At 38.0% G+C, this 18,954-nt stretch overlaps 1 protein-coding gene across 7 annotated transcripts in view; it reads left to right on the forward strand.

Annotated features, from left to right (window-relative positions):
- Positions 1 to 18,954, forward strand: part of LOC106061977 (neuron navigator 3-like) — a 474,243-nt gene that overhangs the window by 179,213 nt on the left and 276,076 nt on the right. For all 7 annotated transcript variants that reach the window (XM_056032697.1, XM_056032701.1, XM_056032698.1 and 4 more), the window contains exon 3: positions 14,311 to 14,363. In XM_056032697.1, coding sequence (XP_055888672.1) covers positions 14,311 to 14,363 — 53 coding nt within the window. The remainder of the gene's footprint in view (positions 1 to 14,310; positions 14,364 to 18,954) is intronic.

Below are 18,954 nucleotides of genomic sequence, written 5' to 3' on the forward strand. Positions count from 1 at the left end.
ACTTTGGATCGATTTTTTTTTCCAGATTAAATGAATCTTTTTTGAATTCGTACCAAACCTTTAATTCTCATATTTGTATTTTTTTTTTCAAATATTTTTTTTTTTTGTAATTTTTTGTTTGGGGTGTAGTGTGGAAAAGGATTTCCAGAGGAGAATTTCTAAAACAAACAAACAAAAAACAACAACAATTCTTTGGGCAAAATTTGATTATTTCTGAGTAGAATCATCCTGTATCCTATTTTATTGTGTAGTTCTTTCTCAGTCTTCCATGCATATGTATACTAACTGGATTATTCATTATAAAGTGTCCCTTTAGTTCTTTTATCATTATATGAGTGCTGTGTAATATTCTTTTCATTTTTGGCTGGCAAACACATTTAAAAACCTTTCAACCAAATTTAAGTCTATTCAATCGTCGTAAAATAACGCAAACGTATAACGATACGCCAACAGTCCACACCGAAATACAGTAGTCACCAATCATGCTTGTAAATCTTTACCCACCGGAAACAGTTCAACATTCTTACTACTGTCAGATTTAGCATTAGGAGAAGAGCAGCTCTATAGCTACACAGTGGAAGAAGGACCTCAGCGACATGTATTTTTTTTTTAAACAGTTAAAATTGACGTCATCAAATTAGGTGTTGCCCATTCTTAGAACCGCCCCCCCCCCTTTGTTATGGAGTGTACGTGTGCGTTTCCTAGACGACGGTGAGTAGAGGTTAGGCGATTGGCTGATGGCAACGCAGTGCGAATGATGAAATATGGGCTGATTTGTCGTAATACGAATGTTGAGAACGAGAGACGATGTAGAGATTTGAAGTTAAATCTGTCCTGATTTACATCCTTATGTTAAGTTTTGTTTTAAACCAGAAGTTTGTTCAAGATATTTCACGCTCTACAGTTTAAATATAATACGCCTTCATTGTTTTAGTTGTACCAGCAGACTGGTACTATAGGTAACCGACCTACCAACAACACCCCCGTCACATGCTGTAGAGATCTTCTTGGTCTGAAAAGTTGAGAACGTCATTACATTAGAATCTCGGATGTCCTGAAAGTGCTCTAACAAAGAAAGCCGTATAATTAGCAATTAAACAAATTACGAATTTTAATGTTTAAAAATGTTAATGCGTTTTTTTTTGTTTTTTTTTTTTAAATAAATTTTTAGTAAAATTCATTATACTGAACTCATTCTCTAACCGAAATAATTCCTCATATTTAGTCAATTCCCTAGGGGTCACAGATGGGAATCCATTACATTCCAATAATAATAAACCAGGCTAAGCATTCCTTCCCAGGTTGGGGATATAATTGATATCCTTCAGGAGTTGGGGATATGATTGGGATTTTACTTGGTCTTGAGGGGGAAAAAAAAGGGACCATGACTGTCTTGTTTAGTTCTTGGGAAGCTAAATTTAGAAATCTGATTTGACCAGCGGTCAGTATGGTTTATGAGACTCTTGATCTTATAACATGATTCTAGTTGGGCTTGATTGAGTCCTGGGGGAACTGATTCAAGAGGTGGTCAAGGTCAATGATGGGACGGTTCCGGAAGTGCTCTCGTTTTAAAGTGATGTATTAATAAAATGCCTGCCATCCTGAGACTTCTGCTTCCTTAAAAGTAGGCTACTCTCTCTTTCTCTTTTATTTCTGAGACCTATCTCTCTCTCTCTCGTCTCTCTTTCTTTCTCTCGCACTCTATCTCTCTCTCACACAACTATCTCTCGCTCTCTCTCCTTCTATGGCCTCTCTCCTTTTTTCTCGCTCTCTTCCCCTGTCTCTCTCACGCTCTCTTTCTCTATCAGCTCTCTGAGTCTCTCTCCCTCTCACACTCTCTCTTGCTCTTTCTCGCTCTCTTCCCCTCTCGCTCTCACGCTCTCTCCTCTTTTATCCCACACGCTCTATCTCTGCTTTCGCTCTCTCTCTCTCTCTCTCTTACTTCTTGACCACTCATGTATTCTGTTTCTTTGTTTCTCTTTTTCTTCCACTTTTTCTCGCTCACTCTGTCGTGTATTCTTTCGTACAGCCTTCTGTCACTCCCAGTCTCTCATGATTACTACTGTTTCTTATTCCGATCAGTTTCTATACAATAGCATGCTGCTTTCCTTCTCGTTTCGTTAATACAATCGAGTCTTTATTATCTTTAAATTGTGTTTCACCATCAATGATTGGAATCTAGGATATACCATCTGTAAAAAGGATTCAGGGGGACTAGATATACATAAGTAAATGGCTACTCTGGCCAGCAACGCAGGTATCGCCCGTGTAGCAATTTGATTGAACTTGGCCAGCACTGCAGGTATCGCCTGTGTAGCAATTTGATTGAACTTGGCCAGCACTGCAGGTATCGCCCGTGTAGCAATTTGATTGAACTTGGCCAGCACTGCAGGTATCGCCCGTGTAGCAATTTGATTGAACTTGGCCAGCACTGCAGGTATCGCCCGTGTAGCAATTTGATTGAACTTGGCCAGCACTGCAGGTATCGCCCGTGTAGCAATTTGATTGAACTTGGCCAGCAAGACTTTACTTGTCTATATATGGACTAGTATAAAACTCGCTGATTTCGTGGGTCGTGTTTATCGTCTAGGAGTCATCCATAAATGGCATCCAGTTATAAAATCGTATTGACGTCTACTGTATTTCAGGAGTTCCAGTCTAGACTCTTTGCGAAAGATTCGTCACTTCAAAGTTACCTTTTTTTTTTCCTCTGTGCATAGCTCTTGATAATTGAAATAAATTTTCATTTTTTATCTTTTTTTCTTATCCCGCTTGCTCTTTCTATCTCCCTCTTTCTCTCTCTCTCTCTCTCTCTCTCTATTTCTATCTCGTAGTTATCCATCTCTGGCCCCAGCCCGCACACGCACACACCGGACATCTTCTCACGACATAATCAGAATCCATGGCAGCCCAAGTCAATGAAATTTGCCGACACGTTTCAATCCTAAATTCAAATATCCGAACAAACTCTATCAGGAATCTCTTTTCCTTACTTATTAGCTCACGTCACGTGACTCGGTATGTGTGTGTGTATTTGCGTGCTCGCGAGTGTATGTGTATGTTGACGAAATGTCCTAATCCCAGTGTGTGTGTGTGCGTGTCTGTCCGTTGGTTTGTTTCTAGGCAACTGCTAGAGAACGACCCTTGGGTTCAGCTTAGCCAAGAAAGAGATGGGGAGAGCTAAACACTCCTGGGCAGAGAGGGGGGTGGGCTGGGGGTGGAAGCTAGCGACCCAAATGTCATCACAGCCGAAAGTTGATTCTGAAGGATTACCAGTGGCCAGCAATCACGAAATATTTTAATGAACCTGGAACGACCACCAGCATCTCCAGCACTGCGTTACATACTCTTTTTTTTCCGGAACCTTCATAGAATTCGAGGGACGAAAATTCATTTTTCTGTTTATATGAGATAGAGACATTTTTTTTTCACTTTCTCTGTCGCCTCCCTTCTAGCCCTCCTTGCATCCCCCTTCTCTCGGGCTCACTCCACCCCTGCGTGGGGCGCCATTGATTTTATGTCAGGATTTGAAGCCATGTTCATCGGTTAATTTCTTTTTAAATATTTTCTGCTTTGAGAGACGCCAGTTTGTAGGGTCTTCTGTTGGTGTTTACAGTCTCGTAATTAAAGTGTCTCATACGTGTGTCTGGTGTGTGTCGTGTGTGTCGCTTACGTGTTTCTGTGTCTCGTATGTGCCTTTTTAGTCTTTTGCGTATCTCTTAAAAAATTGTGTGTGTTTCTGATTGTGTGTGTGTGTGTGTAGCAGTTGAAGTACGACCCCAACTGCTAATGTGCAGATACCCAACCAATTGATTGTCTCACTTATACACTCAGCAGCTCATCGGTCCATAAAAAATGGGTTAACTCTAGACGTCTGAAAATTCTGAATTTACAATTGTACCTTTTACCAAAGAATCTAATTAAAACCCATCCGATTCAATTGCTTTACCTAGAACAAGGCCAAGCCCACTAGCAACCATAACATTTGGCCTACTTTTGTACAGTTTGGGGCAATCTATATGTATATATAATTCTCTTCGTCGCCCAACCATGTGGGACACCACGCAAGCACGCTGAGTCTCAAACTCTCGATGAAAAATTCATGGAAAGATAACTCTTTTATTTCAGCAAGTCAAACTAGAGTTATCCCACGTAACTTTCGCGGCGACAGAGAGCGAGGCTCAGAAAAAAAGAAGGGGGGCGTATGCTACGCCGCGGGTCGGCTCGTATTAAGTATTAGCGCTCTCGAAAAAAGAAGTATTTTTCCTAACATTGATGCCCGCGGGCAATGTCAGGCCTATGAGTGTGGTGCTATCCTCGAAATATCTACTCGAAATCAATTATGAAAGTGCAGAGGTCTAGTCGCGTAGAACAAATTGAGTTTCGGCACTGTAGCGGCTGCTGACAACTAGGAAGATTTGGAACCACTGTTTTTAAAGAAGATCTAAATACTACCAACTACATTTCTAAATTCTACATATACACCAACAAACATTTCCATACTTAAAAGATGGATCTACAATAAAGTCGAAATATTGATAGAGTTGTATTGTTGTCGAACAATCACTACGCCAGTGTTTCTCAAACTTTTTCCGTAACGCTTCACACATTCTGAGTATTTAGCGGAACACTTTTCATATTTTTTAGGGATTTTAATTCACGTGGTGGCCTTCTACTGAATTATTCCAAATAGCTTGTAGAAACATCTTTTCAGTCCTCGCGGAACACTAGGGTTCCTCGGAGCACAGTTTGGGAAACACTGGTCTACACCTATGGGATTTACTTCCGAGCGAACATTCACCAAGGAAGAAAGTCATTCTCTCAAAGGAAAGAAATCTGAAGGAAGAATGACCTCCACAAAATAACTTTTTTTTTTGGAAAAAAGGGGGGGGGGTTGTCAACAGATGAGCAGTTTGACGTGGCATAGAACCTTATACACTATGCGAGGGAACAAGGGTCAAGCTGATCTCTTTAAGTCTTAAGATACAATTTTTGTAGAAATCATTTGAAATGTTAGGAAAAGAAATATTTGGATATGCGGCTTTAGAGATTAGACTTTGGATCTCAGACACTTAGGAAATCAACATTGGGACAAGACATTTTGATGAGTTTCGTTTAAAAATGATCATTGCTCAAACATTCGGAGAGGATTTTTAAGGATCACATCACAAAGTGACTTAAGAACAAGATGACCAATAGTGGTAAAGTATCTCTCTCATTCCTTATGTCTCCCCTCTCACACTCTCTCTCTCCCTCTTTCTCCCTCTGTATCTCCTCTCACAATCTCTCCCCCTATCGACTCCCATCTCTCTCTCTTCTTCTCTCCCCCGCGATCTTTCCACGCTCTCCTCCTCTTCTCTCTCCCCTCACTCTCTTCCCTCTCTCCTCTTCCCCTCTCTCTCTCTTTCTCTCTCTCTTTAACACACAGCGGCGACTCGTTTTAAAGAGCTTCTATTTTCTCGTTTGATTCACTCGTGGAACCTCAGGACGAAGTGAAATATGAGGAAAACTTGCGATTGGGTCTGAGGGTTGACGCCGTTCTGGGGAGGGGGGGGGGTCATCGATCTGCCTCGGGGCCTCTCGTGACCTCTCCGTTGAAACCAAAACATAACATCTTCTCTCAGTTGTCTTCTCTTTGTCCAGCGAATTCAAGGAAGGCCTCGCAGGGCGTTTAAGCATGGTTGCTTTTAAGATTCATCTTTCCCCCTTTCCCCTCCCCTGGCCCGCCCTACATTTCTCGATTCCCAGCGCCGAAACCCCGATCTAGATACCCTCCCATGATAATACACTCGCCCGTGATGCCACACTCTAGAAGTTCTCCAAAGCGCCTACAGTGTCTACTTCTATGTTTTTATCTCTTTTTTTTTTCTTTATCTCTCTCTTTCTGTACGCTCTCTCTCTTTCTTTCTCTCTCTCTCTCGCTTTCTCTCTTTCAACTACTATTTCCTGTTTCTCCATGAACTCAGGGGAGTAGAAAATCGGAAATTTTCTTTCCTGTTCCTCCCAATCTCTTTTTCTATGTTTCTCTCTCTCTCTCTCTCCTTCTCTTTTCTCTACACTCCCTTTTCTCTATCACGCTCTTACTCATCAACCTTTTTTGGCTCTTACTTTCTCTATTTTCCAAAGACAGTCTCCTCTCTTCGCTCTCTCGCGTTCTTATGTAGCTTCCTTTCTCTGAACCACACACTAATTACCTTCTCTTTTTCTCTCTCTTTCCCTCTTTCTCCCACGTCTCTCTTTCTCTTTCTCTCAATCCTCATTTCTCAGTCTCTCACTCTATCCCCCAGTCTGTCTCTCTCTCCATCTCTCTCGCTGTCTTTCTCTACCTCTCTTTCTGCCTCTGTCTCTCTATGTCTCTCTCTGTCTTTGTCTTTCTCTCTGCCTTTATGTCTCTGTCTCTCTCTCTGTCTCTGTCTCTCTGTGTCTCTCTGTCTTTCTCTCTGCCTTTAGGTCTCTCTGTCTCTTTCACTCTATCTGCACATAATTGAAGTCAAAACATTACTGGAAAACAGTCAACTCCTGACGGTCGAGGTCTAGAAAAAAACGTCACGGTTCCCGGACTCAGATATTATTCAAGGACAAAAAAAATCCTGATCAATGAGCCTCGGGGCGAGGGCCGCCCTAAGCAGATGAAGTACATTCTTAAATTATGACCCTTAGTAACATATTGTTTTTTATTGTGGCCCTAGGCCCTAGGGAGAGAAAGTGAATCAGGCTTGAGATATATGGCCAGGGGAGGTAGCTCTATACATATCATTAGTCATATTTACTATTGCAAATGTAAAACAGTGAATATTTTGCAAATTAAAAAATTAAATCTAGTGTTAAGATTTGTAAACATGCAGAGTACATTATAATATTTTCACAAGCTACATCTGATGATCTAATGGAAGTTACATCTGATGACCTAATGGAAGTTACATCTGATGACCTAATGGAAGTTACATCTGATGACCTAATGGAAGTACATCTGATGACCTAATGGAAGTTAAATCTGATGACCTAATGGAAGCTACATTTGACCACCTAATGATAGTTACATTTGATGACCTAATGAAAGTTTCATCTGATGACCTAATGAAAGTTTCATCTGATGACCTAATGAAAGTTTCATCTGATGACCTAATGGAAGTTACATTTGATGATCTAATAAAAGTTTCATCTGATGACCTAATGAAAGTTACTTTTGATGACCTAATAAAAGTTTCATCTGATGACCTAATGAAAGTTACATTTGATGACCTAATGAAAGTTTCATCTGATGGCCTTATAAAAGTTTCATCTGATGACCTAATGAAAGTTACATTTGATGACCTAATGAAAGTTTCATCTGATGACCTAATGAAAGTTACATCTGATGACCTAATGAAAGTTTCATCTGATGACCTGATGAAAGTTTCATCTGATGACCTAATGAAAGTTACATCTGATGACCTAATGAAAGTTTCATCTGATGACCTAATGAAAGTTACATCTGATGACCTAATGAAAGTTTCTATTCCAGCATAACCTAGAGTGAGATGGAAATTAATAAACAAAAAAAACAAAGCTCACATAAGATAACCCGACGAAGCCTGGTAGTCAAGAGTTAAAATTTTCTTTCAGACCTTACGATCTATGGTGCAAACACGACCTTAACACCATCAACCAGGACTCCAGGTTTGGAAGCCAAGTCCTTAAACCACTGAGCCACCGTAGGCCTGGTACTCTATCCGTTATTCGCCAAACTAGACGTCTCCACCGAGACTACGGTAGGCAGGATCCTAGAAGATGATTGAACCAGAATTTTCTACTGAAAAGATACATGTTTTTTTTTTTAAACTCCCTTGGCTATTTTTAGTTCTATTGGAAAATCGCTGTTGTTTCTCGAAATGAAAACATGATGTTTATTGTTTGTAGCTGGTTGTACAATCAAGACAACCGTGACACTAATTATTACGTGACAGTTGGGTATTAACAATTGTTTATAATAGCAAAATAATATAGAATGTGTTTGTATGAGTGGAAGATGCAAACAAATAATAAACACTAAATAAATAAATATTTAAACTAGCAAAATCAAAATCAAAAACAACAAAGCTTATCTAGGGAGAACATTTACATTTCTAAATATACACCAAGATACATATATCTTTCTCTCTCTCTTTTTTCTCATTTAATACTGTAAGATGTATGTAACTTTCCTATTTCAATCAAAATTGATAGGGGTTTTTTTTCGTCTTTATTTTATAGATTTATGAGATTTTTTTTAAAAACAATGAATAATTGTACAAAGTGTCAACTTGATCCGAGAATGGGAAATGGGATAAATAACGTGTTAGAAATTTCTACTGGACAGACGAACAGACCGACACAGTGATTATAAGCTTTGAAAAAGAAAACAACGAAAGAAAATGTATTTGCTCTAGCTTTAGTTTCGAATTTCTTACATTTTACTTTCATATCTCCATCATTTCTATCATGAGAGAGTGAGAGATTCCTAGGGACATCCTCGTTGCCTGTCAGAGGGCGGTACTGCTGCAGACATGCCACAGAAAGAAAATTCCTCAGTGGAAACTGTTAAAGGGACTACGATGAATTTTGTTTCTCTTTAACGAAACTCGACCCTGGCAGCGCCAGAGAATGAATACTCATACTTTTCTAACATAATAATAATCTTTATTGTCCATAAGGAAATTCGTCTTACAATTTGTGCATTACATTAAACAAAACATAATAACTACAGAAAACCAAAATACACATTCACACTAGACTCGTTCCTATCAATTAATTTTGTTGTTGGAACAATCAAATTTAACAATGAACAGCAGAAAAAAAAACTTTTCCCACAATTCCTTTCTTGCGTTCAGGTTAGAGAGAAACCATGCATTTTGTATTATGAATAATGTGTTATGAATTACGTCCACGTTGTTTCAGACAGAGCGTTGACCGAACAGCGCAAAAATCGAAATCATTTAAAAATGTCTGCGCGGTGATTTGTTTTGGACGGACGGACGGACTGACTGACTGACGTTAATTTCTATTCCAGCGATTCGTCCCCCACCAAGCGAAAATTAATTTCCTAAGCTATTTTCATTATAGTAATCTTAGGCTTGGAAATGGGGCGTCAGTCTTGTTTGCGCAGGCCTTCCATTACTAGTCCCTTTCTTTACTACCGTGTTGATACGGACATTGTGCCATGGGAGTCAGCATCGAATATTTGTATAAGACCAATGTCCTCCTGCAGCTGTTGTCCATTTTGTCCCCCTCCTCTCTCTATACCACCCCCTCCTCCCCCCCCCCCATCGCCCTCCCCCCTCTCTGGCCTGCTTGGTCATTGGCCGTGGTCAGCTAATGATGGACGATGCTCATCACGGCCAGGGCAACTCACGATCTGGTTTGCCTTATAACTTTAATTTGCTAATAGAATTCTGATACAAACTGGACGAGGAGTAGGGTAGGGGGAGGGGAGTGAGAGGGCGCTGAAGTTGAGCATCCCTGGGGTGGAGACTAGAAACAAAGGAGCCACGTTGGTCTTTCACCTATGGGGAGAAATGGGGCACTGGTTTTCTTTTTGGTCCGTGTTTGGCACCCGATGAACGGGGTGGATGGGGGGGGGGGGTTAGAGTGAGAAAGTAAAGTTGTCATTGACAAGGGGGAAGGTGGTAAAAAAAGAGGGGGGGTGTGTCTTTTGGGAGTATCGGGTCATTAATCCTGATTAATGTTTAAGATTAACTGATGACCGGTTGGAAGTCTCTGCAAGCGATATTGCGGATTCCGAGAAAGGTCAGCGCAAGGACGCATGTCTGTCCGTCAGAGTGTTCAGAATGAAATGACCAGAAGTGAATGTCCACTCAAAGTCAGCAACAGCAGTGGACGTGAAATCTTTTAACGCTGAGAGATTAATGACCTTCTAATGCGCGCTTATCATTGGGTGTTACTTCGATTTGTTTCATTCAGATAGGCCAGGCATTGGTTCTAAACAGGTTGAAACTACATGCTACGTAAAGCTAAAATTATCATGAGTACACATTTTTTTTTTGTTAATTTAAGAGACAAAGTTGTCTAATATTTGTTGTTTTTTTTAGTCACGAGCATGGGCATGGACATATACAGACTGACCAGCATGTTATTGGCTTCTATTTTATAGTATATATTCAGATAGTGAAAAACATGCTTTTCCTCCCATTTCCCATTCTCGGGTCAAGTGAGAACATTGTATAATAGTTCATTGAACCTGGCAAGACATGAATTAATAAAAAAAAAAATTAGTTAATTTATTGATGGTGATTAATTATTTTGTTTGGTATCGAAATAAGGGTAATAAATGCTACTTAATGAGATCTGTAAATGTATATATGGATTTAATCCCCTTATTAGGTTTTGACACGTTTTGTCTCCCACTTCCCATTCTCGGATCAAATTGAAATTTTGCATAATTATTCAAAGCCGATGGCATTACACAAAAGAATTAAAAAATTAAACCATTAGCAATTTATTTAGTAATAATTAATTTATTTTGTTTTATATAGCAGAAAGAAAACTTAACCATGTAATTTTCAGATAAATGGCAGTAATAAGCGGTTCTTTTCCTTTGATTAAATTTTTTTTTTAATATTTTATTTTTAGTTTGAAAATTCTATTCCCATATTGCCAAGATTCAACTATACAAAAAGAAGGCGCAGTAAATGTTGGATCGTCATTCTTTATATTCTGGTTCATGATTTCTGAGTTAAACTAAAAAAAAATGATTTACTTCAGTCGAAATTTAACTGGAAAATAATCCTAGGGTGCTATGACGTACTTTTCGAGTGGCGTGAATTAAATATTGCAACGATCAAATGCAAACATTTTTAGGACATTACTTTATTAATAATGGTAACAGAAACTGTAGAACTAGAGAGGCGGATCCTAACAATGGAATTGGGATGCTACAGTAAGATCCTAGGTATTATATACAAAGACCGCATCACAAGCGAAAAGTTTAGAGACAGGATTATTACAGCGATTGGACCCCACGATGACTTGCTTACGGCTGTAAAAAAAAAACGCAAACTGCGACACTATAGCCGTATTACAAGGTCCTGAAGGCTCGTAATGACATTCCTTCAGGGATGAGTTTAGGGATACTACGAATAATTCTGAGCCTATGCTTCACGAGCCTTTGAAATCGTACTCAACATACAAATCCAGTGGCGTAGCTAGAGTATATGATGCCTGGTGCGGGACCTCATCTTGGTGCCCCCCCCCCCCAAAAAAAAAAAAGCTAACTAAATAATAACATTGTAAAACCTTACTTTTTTTCTTCAAAATAATATGTATTTGTTAATCAAATATTGTTAATTAAAAAAATCACTTTTACATAAACATACTACAACTGAATTTTACGAGCTTTCTTGCTGGCAAAAGTATCAATAATTTTATCGAAATCAATTTTTTCCACCAGCTCTTGTTCAATGAACAAAATGGCTAAATTAGTGAGTCGTAAATTTATCATCGTTGATCGCAAGTAATTCTTGATCAGTTTCAGTTTGGAAAAACTTCTCTCGCATAAAGCGACGTTTACCGCAATAGTAAAAAATATGCGAATCATGAGGACGATATTCGGGACTGAATCATCTAGCTGATATTTATTTATAAATTTCAAGAGCTCAACAGGTCCTTGTTTTGGAAGTTCGGAGGCTTCTGATGAAACTAACAAACCGTTGAAGCCTCTTTCGCTCCAGCAGAGATTCGTTTTTATCAATGTCGCTAGGAGTACAATCGAGATTGATTTCGACCTGAGGATTTAATAGCTGGTAAGGCGACAAAAATTCATACCTATCTGCTACATCATGAAGTTGCTCGAATCGAATGATTATTTCTTGAACAATCCTGTCCAAGGTAGAATAAATTTCCCTTCGTAGCTCTTCTTTGTGTGTAAGTACAGAGTCGTCACTTTTTTCACCAGGCATCTTTTTCTTATGGCCAATACGTTTTTGAGGTTCTTTACTGATTCTCAGATCTGAGCACACGCTTTCGGTAAAGGTAATGCTGGCTTCAGCGATGTCCTCTCGATTACTACTTTAAAATGTCTCTAATGTTTTTAGTTTGAGTGAGCAGTCTTGAATAGACAATCCTTGTTGTTGAAGGTAGACTTGCGCATCATTAATTTCAGTTAAAACAGGAGCCCAAAATCCAAGATAGGTGAGGAAATTAAAAGACTGAATGGCAACTAATAATCCATCTGCTTCAGATCTAGTCGATGAATTTTCCTCTCTGCTAGATATTGTCTCCAGAGTTTCTATAATTTTAGAAAATGTATTTCTAACCATCTTGACGGCTTCTCCTCTGGCGCTCCAGCGGGTCAAAACTAAACGTTTAAGGCTAGTTCCGGTTATATTGATGAGGATATCCCAGCGGTGTGTTGAAGTTGAGAAAAGTGTACCAAAAAATGTTACCGAATTGACTTCAGCTTCAGCAGCTCGAATTCCTGCTATATTAAGAGAATGGTTTAAGCAGGCAATGAATAGTGCTTTGGGATTTACTTCTAGAATACATTTTTGGACACCGTAGTTTTGACCTTTCATGACCGCTGCATTATCATAGCCTTGACCCCTGCAGTCCATTATGTCTAAGCCATTCGAACGCAGTTTCTCTAGAATCATCTCAGCGATTCCAGCAGCATGCTTGTCCTTTGTGTCGATGAAGTCAATAAAAGACTCACAAACCTGCACCCCGTCATTATCCATGACAAAGTACCGGAAAATTTGGGAAGTTTGATCCAACTTTGAGATGTCAGGTGTAGGCCTACTGTCAAAAATCATATATAAATATTTGGCTTGTTTTACTTGCTGTATGATTTGTTTTTTAACGTGATCCCCCAATATTGTAATAAATTTATTTTGTATTTGTGGAGACAAGAATGTATTCGGTCTGGAACAAAGCTTAGTTCGAAGCACATGCTCCCTCAAGAGTGGATCGTATTTTGATAGTAATTTTACTAACTCCAAGTCACTCTTTGATCCATGCCGTCAGCCAATTCAATCAGAGATGCCGATTTCTCCGTCTAAGCTTAAAACGGTTTTCAGGAACTAGACAGACTAGTCTGTTTTGAGCACTGTTCATCTTTTGTTTACTTTACAGTATTACAATTAACTAGTTAGTTAAAAAAAACTCGTAGAAAACAAAGGTTAGCTTATTTTAAAATATTGACATTACAATAGAATTATTTCCAAAATTAAACTATAAAGAATCATAAAGAAATGAATAAACTAAGACAATTGTTTAGAGCTAGAGTTTAGTAATATATTTGTAAACTCTATATCTAGATTAAACAAGTGGACTAAACAATGAAGTAAAAAAGGTTGGCCTATCTTCTTTATATTACAGAGCATTGATCAGTGTAGTAACAACATGTACCGTGTGTCCAAAATAAATCTAGTAAATTTGATTCAAACTGTTCTATAGCTTACATTGTATGGAAGAAATAGTCAAGGAGATGAAACAAAATAGCGACATAACTAGTTTATAAATCGTTAGTTCATGTTTAAAATACAGTAGTTTATGTTTGTTCGTGTCCATACAATTAGTCGTTTTTACTGAAACGCTCATGGAAATAGGAAATTAATACACACTGGGGGAATTTTGGTGCCCCTCTCCACTTGGTGCCCTGTGCGGCCCGCACCACCCGCACATTGGTAGCTACGCCACTGTACAAATCTATGAGTTTCCGAAACATACATACAATTCTATCAGGTTTAAAAATCTTATACTACCTAAGTACATACATAAAAGTCTATGAGTTTCCAAAATCTTATCACCACATACATAAAATTACATACATAAAATTACATACATAAAATTACATACATAAAATTCTATGAGGTTAAAAAGACCTATACTACAGACATACAATTCTACGAGATTTAAAAATCCTATACTACATACATACAAATCTATGAGTTTCCAAAATCGTATCCTAACATACATATAATTGTATGAGGTTTAAAAATCCTATACTACATACAAACAATTCTATGAGATTCCATAATCTATATTACATACTATTCTTTTCCCCACCATAATTTATGCTACGCACAATTCTTTGAGCCACCAAAATCTTCTGCTACATACAATTCTCCAAAATTGTAATAATTATTTCCGTTCTTGACCTCGTTTAAATTTATGCTGATCCCAATCTTATTACACGTCGTTACTGACAAAAGCTTCTTTGTGTGTGTAAATTTCTTGTTCGCCATCTCTCTCTCTCTCTCTCTCTCTCTCTCCTTGTGTTTCAAACTTCTGCCACTTTCAATTCCTTGAAACATGGTCTTTTGTTTCTCTTTTCAGCCGGTGAGAAGATCAAAGACATACGACCGAAACCAAAGAACTCGGCTCAAATGGTAAGTTGTTCAAAGTCCACATATTTCGTTTTAAAAAATCAATAAAAGCCCCCCCCCCCAACCCATTTTTTTTTCTGAGGGAATCGTGATATTTTTCTGTCACGTTAGTTCATAATAGTTCATGACCAACAATTCTGTAATCCTTCCGCTTGGTTCCGCACCTGTGGCCCTGTCTGTGTCTCCGCCTATGGCTCGTGAGGCCCAATAACGTGGCTTTTTTATATCATTCTTAACAGCACATTTTAGGCCAAGCAGCCTCTTATGACGGAATTCGCGTCAATACAAATACTTCTTTGTAAGTTAAAACAGTGAAACGGTATTGTTCAACTTTTCGGTCGACTTCAGTACTCGGTTAACGTCATTGTTTGGTCGACTTCTGTATTCGTTTGACTTCCGTATTCCATCAGTCGATTTCAGTATTCTGTCGGTCAACCTCAGAGGCTTTTCATGAAATATTGCGTGATCAAACAAATGCTTCTCCCCAGAATAATCTCCAGCTGATCCCCGGAAGTGTTTTCATAAATGGTCTTTCAAACGATAGAAATAGACTATCCAGGCCAGGTCAGTAATGTCTTGACCTACATCTGTTGCAGACAACTTGTTTCATACCGACAGCAAATGAGTTTTTTCTTCAAAGTAACAAATCCTTTTTTCCTAAAATAAACGCTATCTTCTTCAGAAGGAATAAAAAAAAAAACTTCTTCGAAAATTGTCGGAAATAAATCAGTCTCCTGAAGTGAAATTCAATTTCTAGAGGCGTTTCTTGCCAGAAAAAAAAATACATCCGTTTTGATTCCTAATCAAACTATTACACAACAGAAAAGCGTCATCTAGCCCAGAGGTTCTCAAACTATGACACTAAAGAATCGTGCCATCCAGCCCAGAGGTTCTCAAATTAGTTCCTCATTACAAATGTATATCCTGCAGTACTGGTCATTCTAAAGAAGTTGTTAACTGCTCTCCCGTCTTCTTATTGGGTAAAAAGTGGATTCATTGACGTCATTCATAAAAAAAAAAAAAAAAAAAAACTCGGTCAAGTCATTTTTAAAAATTGTATTTTAAACAAAAAAAAAAAGAAATAATGTTAGTTATATGAAATCTATTTATGTAGATTCTTTTTCACTTAGTGGTCCTTGGGCAAGTTTTGACTATATAAAGGGACCCCCGTGTCCTAAAAGCTTGAGAAGCTCTGGTCTAAGTTGTTGGATGTTTAATTCCCTAAAGGGGTCTCAAACTTGAATGAGATGTTTAAGGAAAGTGGCTAAAAGTAGAAGAAGAAGAAGGCCAAGTAAAATAAAAAGGCGGGACTTCATTTCTCCAGATCTGCTTCCACGTCTTCTATGTCTTCAATAAATGTATTGTACTCGCCACCAATCAACCGTTTAAACCTTTAGGCGCTAAGTGGTCAATTAAACTGAAGTTCAATGCCGAGAAATCAATAAGCTTTTTGTTTTCCCTACTAACCACGTGAAGTAAATTGATCGATTTTTTTTTTTTTTAGAAAATGTCACTTTCTGTAATTTCTGATTTAAACTTACATAACTCTGTATGCAAGGAACACCAGGTCACGTGACTACATGACTTTGTATACAAGAAACACCAGGTCACGTGACTACATGACTTTGTATACAAGGAACACTAGGTCACGTGACTACAGCACTTTCCATACAAAGAACACCAGGTCACGTGACTACATGACTTTGTATACAAGGAACACTAGGTCACGTGACTACAGCACTTTCCATACAAAGAACACCAGGTCACGTGACTACATGACTTTGTATACAAGGAACACTAGGTCTCGTGACTACATGACTATGCATACAAGAAACACTAGGTCTCGTGACTACATGACTATGCATACAAGAAACACTAGGTCTCGTGACTACATGACTATGCATACAAGAAACACTAGGTCTCGTGACTACAGCACTTTCCATACAAAGAACACCAGGTCATGTGACTACATGACTTTGTATACAAGAAACACTAGGTCACGTGATGACATAGCTTTGTATATAAGAAAAACTAGGTCGCGTAACAACAGATTGAGAATAGTTATAGGTCACTCTGTTTTTTTATATTTTAAAAAAGCTTATGTCTACTCACTCTCATGTTGGCCTATAACTCAACCTAGATCTGGTTTCAAAGGCAGAGAACAAAAAATGTCTCTCGAAAGGTCAAAAACTTGATTGAATAGTTAACGAGATTTAAAACTAGACATTAAGGGAGAAAAAATACTGAAACTCACACACCAACAAAACAGGTCCAATAAAACAAAGGTAACCTAGTTTTGGATGCATTGTTTATTTAGAAAATAATAATTTTAGCTAGTTGTTTTTTTGTTGTTGTTTTTTTTGTTACTTAAATGTAAATTTAAAAAGTTGTAATAATCACTCAATAAATTTAACTTCCTAGTAAAATGTGGTAAAATTGTGTGCACACGTGATTTCTCCCACCCCTAATTTCGAATGAAGCTGAAATTTGGCACAATTATTTCTTTATCTGACAAAAAAAAGAATCAATTAAAAAAACAAACAATTAGTTAATTGGTAATCAATTATTATGTTTTGGTATCTCTAACAAGGGAAAGAAATTGTTCTTGACTGATATGGTGGTATAAATTGGATTAGCACCATTTATTCGTTGTAGGTCGCCGCTTTAGAGTTTGAAACAACCTTCTATTTTCATAAGCGATTCGCTGGCACAGTGGTTTTTGTGTTGGCTTGAGGATGCTGAGCAGGCTTTAGCCCACGGGTTCGAATTCCCTGTCCACCTCTATTTCTATATTTATATATATATATATATATATATATATATATATATATATATATATATATTATGCATTTAAAAAGCGATCACCCAGATAGCACAACTTTCTCCCCCTACCTTTTCCTAACCTGTCCAGAGATGTGACAGGATCCTATCGTATCGATAAATCTTCCACCTTGGAACTCTGAGAAAGAAAACAGCCCAGCGACTCTTTTTTCTATACAAACTCAACAGTTTTAAATTAAACAAGAAGATCCTTGAGAATTTTTACGGCTCGACTATACAAAATCTACTAGCATACGGTATAACTTGTTGGCAAGGCAACGCCTCATCTAAACTGTTGCGACGTCTAGAAAACATCATAAAAAAAAGAATAAAAAATTACACTCACAACATTACCACATTTAAAGGAACTTTTTGAACAAAAGTGCCAAAAAAAAATCGAAAAAATCTTGGAAGACCCGCTCCATCAGAACTACGTCAGGTCGTCGCGAAGTGAGCGTCTGCTGTTAATCAAAACAAGAATGAAGCGGTACAAAAACTCGTTCGTACCTCACTAGGTCAGACTCTATCACCGCCACTCGTTGATCAGGGAACATGAAAAGCACCCAGATAACTGTGTGTAGTCGCTGAATGAACTCTTTATGTTGTGTCTGTTGTATTTATGTGTATTTTTCTGTTGTGTTGTCTTTATATTAGAAAATAGTCCTTGTAATCACAACAAATATCCGTAAGGATCAATAAAGCAGTCTTAGTCTTAGTCTTAGTCATAAAATTGCACTAAACTAAAACAATTGGTAAAAATATTTGTAATATCGCAGATGTATTATTGTTAGTCTAGATCTATAGTAAATTTAAATACAGGACTGATCTAAAAGAAATTAATACAACTACTCCAAATATAAGCTTTGTAGGTTTTTTAAAAGTACTTTTTCTTGTTTTACTGTGGACTCAAATACCAGTAACTTATCGCCACTTTGGCAACAAACTAAAATTAAATATAACCCACACTCCAAAGCTAACGTCTATAACTCACTGTAGTTGACAAGCGATTTATCACTTTAAGAAAGCAATAATTTTTTTTTACGGGGTGGGGGGAAGCGCTTAATTATATCCATTTAACTCCAAGCTATCCGTTTTGTTGTAAAATAATAACGTTCACTTTACTGTAAAACTGAAAAAAATATTGACTTTTCTCAGCGCTCGTTCCGTACCAGTCAAACAGTAGTCAAACCAACGAGCTTCTGGTCGCGTGCAGAAAACTTTTGGCTTGGATTGATTTTTTTTTTCTGATGTATTGGGGAAAAAAGAAAGAAAAGGGAAGTACAGATTTTTAATCAGAGCATTGCAGCCTAATTAGTAGAACTAATTGCCTTAACGCTAACTGGACAAATACACACTCGCGTGCGCGTGCTAACAAAATAAATACAGAAGCCAAACAAAAACGGAAACGGAACTAGACATTCATTCTTTCGTTTTGACGAAATCACTCGCGAGCACTGTGTTTGTGCAGTGCAAAGAAGCTTATCCCCCCCCCCCACACACACACCCACACCTTTCTTTTTACGGTTTAGATGTTCATTAATAAGTTTTCGAACAAAAAAAAATGACACGTCTGGAAAATGGGAATTAATTTCTGGGGAAACAAAATGGTGGAAACAGAAGAGGGAAGAACAAAAGGGTTAAAGAAGAAATCGATACGTCAAATTGAAAAGGGGTGGGGGGATTTATTCCCAGTGATGATTCACTCAATGGGTTAAGATAATTATGAATATTGAGCTCTGATAATTGAACTTCATCAATTAACATGGAAAGCCGG

Source organism: Biomphalaria glabrata, chromosome 6 (genome assembly GCF_947242115.1).
Source record: "Biomphalaria glabrata chromosome 6, xgBioGlab47.1, whole genome shotgun sequence".
NCBI classification, from domain to species: domain Eukaryota; kingdom Metazoa; phylum Mollusca; class Gastropoda; family Planorbidae; genus Biomphalaria; species Biomphalaria glabrata.